The sequence below is a fragment of the Etheostoma spectabile genome, chromosome 1 (assembly GCF_008692095.1).
Source record: "Etheostoma spectabile isolate EspeVRDwgs_2016 chromosome 1, UIUC_Espe_1.0, whole genome shotgun sequence".
NCBI lineage: Eukaryota > Metazoa > Chordata > Actinopteri > Perciformes > Percidae > Etheostoma > Etheostoma spectabile.
Genome location: NC_045733.1, coordinates 24,529,030 through 24,529,498, shown reverse-complemented (window position 1 = coordinate 24,529,498; position 469 = coordinate 24,529,030). Strand labels below are relative to the sequence as shown.

At 40.3% G+C, this 469-nt stretch overlaps 1 protein-coding gene across 1 annotated transcript in view; it reads left to right on the top strand.

Moving 5' to 3' along the window:
* The window catches only part of loxl1 (lysyl oxidase-like 1), a 16,358-nt gene extending 16,018 nt beyond the window's left edge, over window positions 1-340 (top strand). The window contains exon 7 of the mRNA XM_032516852.1: window positions 244-340. Coding sequence (XP_032372743.1) covers window positions 244-250 — 7 coding nt within the window. The 3' untranslated portion in view covers window positions 251-340. The remainder of the gene's footprint in view (window positions 1-243) is intronic.
* Window positions 341-469: the final 129 nt, after the last annotated feature.

The window sequence follows — 469 nt, the reverse complement described above, 5'->3', positions numbered from 1 at the left end:
GTGACCATAAATATTGAAAAGTAAGTACTTAGGTATATATATACGGATGTTTCCAGATGTCAATGAGAGAAACTAATAAGAAATTTACTTTTGGAACCCAGGGTCTCTTGAAGGAAGGGTGGGACTGTTGAGCTGTATATGTAGTTTGTATAGTATCTCATATTGCATTGAGATGCTCCACTGAGTCTGGAGTATTAACGTTCCTCTAACAGAAGTGTTATTTGTTGTCTGTTTATTTTACAGGTCTTGATCTGGCACTGGAAGGCTGCCATGCTAGAGTGACCCTGATTGCTATTCCATTGAAATGTGAATGGAATCCATTTGTTGTTGGTTCATTGTTGATGCTGTTTGTCTCTACTATTTTGTGCTGTCTTGGTAAACTGAGCCCATGGCCAACAAGGGTTCCACTGGCACTGAACACAATGTGGGTGTTTAAAATGCACACGCACACACACACACACACACACAC